Source organism: Etheostoma cragini, chromosome 12 (assembly GCF_013103735.1).
Source record: "Etheostoma cragini isolate CJK2018 chromosome 12, CSU_Ecrag_1.0, whole genome shotgun sequence".
NCBI lineage: Eukaryota > Metazoa > Chordata > Actinopteri > Perciformes > Percidae > Etheostoma > Etheostoma cragini.
In genome coordinates, this window is record NC_048418.1 from 2,043,742 (window position 1) to 2,046,834 (window position 3,093).

General features: G+C 41.9%; 1 protein-coding gene across 1 annotated transcript in view; it reads left to right on the plus strand.

The window, feature by feature from the left end:
• The first annotated feature begins 811 nt into the window (after positions 1-811).
• LOC117953968 (disco-interacting protein 2 homolog C-like) overlaps positions 812-3,093 on the plus strand; it is a 157,324-nt gene continuing 155,042 nt past the window's right edge. The window contains 1 exon segment of the mRNA XM_034887386.1: positions 812-1,072. Within this exon segment, the coding sequence (XP_034743277.1) occupies positions 994-1,072 (79 nt within the window). The 5' untranslated portion in view covers positions 812-993.

Consider the following 3,093-nt stretch of genomic DNA (forward strand, 5'->3'; position numbering starts at 1 on the left):
ATATATATATATATATATAGATAGATAGATAGATAGATAGATAGATAGATAGATAGATAGATAGATAGATAGATAGATTGATTGATGGATGTCCGGCGCCCTCTGACGGTTATTATTATTATTATTAATAAAAAGAAATCCCTTCAAACAGAACACATCTTGTTCTTAAAAGTCCATTAAAATTACGTGTGTTTATTATTTGTTGTTTTTAATCCAACCAAAGTCACCGACACAGTGTAATCATCTAGCTGCGAGCTGCATGAAGTCACATGTAATCAACACGCGTCACACAGGATGACGGATGAGTGTACCTTCAAAATAAAAGCACAAGGGAGCAGTACGCTAAGTGAAAATAAAAATGGTTTAATATGTTTAAAACTGTAATCTGTGTATTTTAGGCTGCTTAAGGTTTAACTTTCTTAAAGACACCTTGTGTGTCCTGTTTGGTCTGTAGACTCTTTTATAGAAATGATTTGATATTTGACAGATACTTGTCATATGTTTATTTTTTAAAGCTCTAGTTTATGATAAAAGATCGATGTAATATAAAAATATATTTTAAAAAATGCCACAAAAGTCAAATTTCTCAAAATAAAATATAAACAAAAAAGTCATTAATGCAATGTCAAATCAACATAATGAATATGGGCTATTTTCAATTTTTTAATTAATAATTTTTTTTTAATTTAGCATATTCTTAAAAATATGACAACTACATGAGATTAAGAAGTAAAGTAAATATATCGCGTGTGCCAAATTCGGCTTTTATTTTCTCAAGAAAAAGCACCGGAAGCTGAGCAGCCGCGCTTCGTCTAGCTTTACGTTAGTGTGTGCGCGGAGAGCTAACAGCGCTGCTGCCGCACACAGAGCGACACGCAGAGGCTCAGTCCGACCGACTTTGGATATTTTGGGGGTTTGTGGAGAAGCCTGGACGGAGAAAAGAGGCAGGAAGACACCGGAAAACAGAGATTTAAGTCGGGTTGTTACGGCGGAATGGCGGACCGGGACCCGGTGCCGCTTCCTGCGGAGGTGCGGGCCAGACTGGCCGAGCTGGAGCTGGAGTTATCCGAGGGTGAGTACTTGTGCCCGGGGCTCTGCTGCTGCTGCTCCGGGGGTGTTTGTGTCGCTGCTGGTCGGTCTCTGCGGAGAGCACGAACCGGTTCAGAGTTTGAGCTCTGTGTGTGTGTGTGTGTGTGTGTTTGTGTGTGTGTGTGTGTGTGTGTGTGTGTGTGTGTGTGGGGGGGGGGGGGGGGGGGGGGGGGGGGGGGGGGGGGGGGAGTGTTGAGCTCCAACTGCCACAACTTCAGGTCCATATTTCCATATGGTTTGGTTCAGGAGATGTGGTGTTGTGGCGGTGTGGCTGAGGAATGGAGAAGTGGGAACAGACATGCTTTGGAAGGACTATACTATTCCTGTAATATTCCTCTGACATGACAAATAAGATTAATGTATAAAGTACTTGTATTATAGCATCAAAACTGTCCAAAATAGAGAGATAAATGTCCAAAAATGTGCACAGAAATATCATAGAATCACTAAAGAAACAACACAAGAGTCCCTACTTTGCACCAGGTAGCCTATCATGTGAACATTATGAAAAATACCATACATTATTAAAAAAACAAACACAATATTAACCCTTAAATATTAATAACTCTTGGGCTATGCACCCATCATAACTACACAACTCTACAGGAAGTAGTAGTGATATCATGAGGGATGCAGCCATTAATTCATTACATCATGAGACTGAGCTCTACAGAGTCCAGAAACTAATTTAACACCTCAACATTTATTTTTTTACCCCGAAAATTCAGTTTGCAATGTTATAAAACAGAAAATCAGCAGATAAATACCCCCTAAAGGACACATTCTGGCACCCAGCAAAATTACCAAAACTCTACAAGAATGATGTAATGAGGTCTGCAGCCATTGGTTAATTTCATTATTGATCTATTTTTAATGAATTCATTGATTCTCCATCGTTAAATTGCTCCACCAACTGTAAATAAAGTACTTTACACTCTGTTGTTATAACACACATTACACACACAGGCCTGAGTTACACACACATGCTCAGTACCTATACATGCACTAATGGATAGTTCAGAGTGGGGGGGGGGGGGGGGCTCCCCGAGCAGTTGGGGGTTCGGTGCCTTGCTCAAACGCACCTTGGCAGTGCCCAGGTGGTGAACTGGCCCCTCTCCAGCTACCGGTCCCCCACCAGACGTTTGGTGATGATGCCAATGACAACGATCCAGAAACCAATGGTACATGTATTATATATAAACATTCAGTTTCCGATGATATCAAACCAAAAAGCAGCAATGTAGTTATTTAAAAAGTTGTTTTTGTTGATTAGTGGACAGATATTTCCTACAAAACTCTACAAAAACTCTACAAGAACTCTATAACAAGGACCGCAGCTCTTGATTTATGATATGATATTTGTGAGTTTATAAAGTGAGCAGAAGTGTCCATAAACCAACTTATCTTTTGGGGCATTTTAGGCCTTTATTTATACTGGACAGCTAAAGACAGGAAAAGGGGAGAGAAGAAGGTGGGGGGGGGGGATGACATGCAGCAAAGTGCTTCAGGTTGGAGTTGAACCTGCGGCCACTGTGTTGAGGAGTACACCCCCATATATGGGCGCCTGGGTAGCTCACCTGGTGGAGCAGGCGCGAGAACCCAGAACCTGGAGAACGTAGAGCTGGGCGAGATGGAGAAAACCAAATACAACGATATTCATGACCAAATACATCGATGTTGATACAATGATTTAAGTGGTTTAAGGTGTACAATTAAACAATCAATGTTGGTATAATATCAATATATTGCCGAACCTTACGAGAAACCAAGTTAACACCTTCTTTAAATTGCTTTTTGTGCAAATTGGAAACCCCAAAAAACAGAAAGAGCAGCCATCTTACCATCACGGCACATAAACACCCCCCTAAAGTCCACTTTAAGGTCCCTGCCCCAGGGCGTCATGTGGGTCCCAGAGGGGCGTCATGTGGGTCCCAGAGGGGCGTCATGTGGGTCCCAGAAGGGGGTCATGTGGGTCCCAGAGGGGCGTCATGTGGGTCCCAGAGG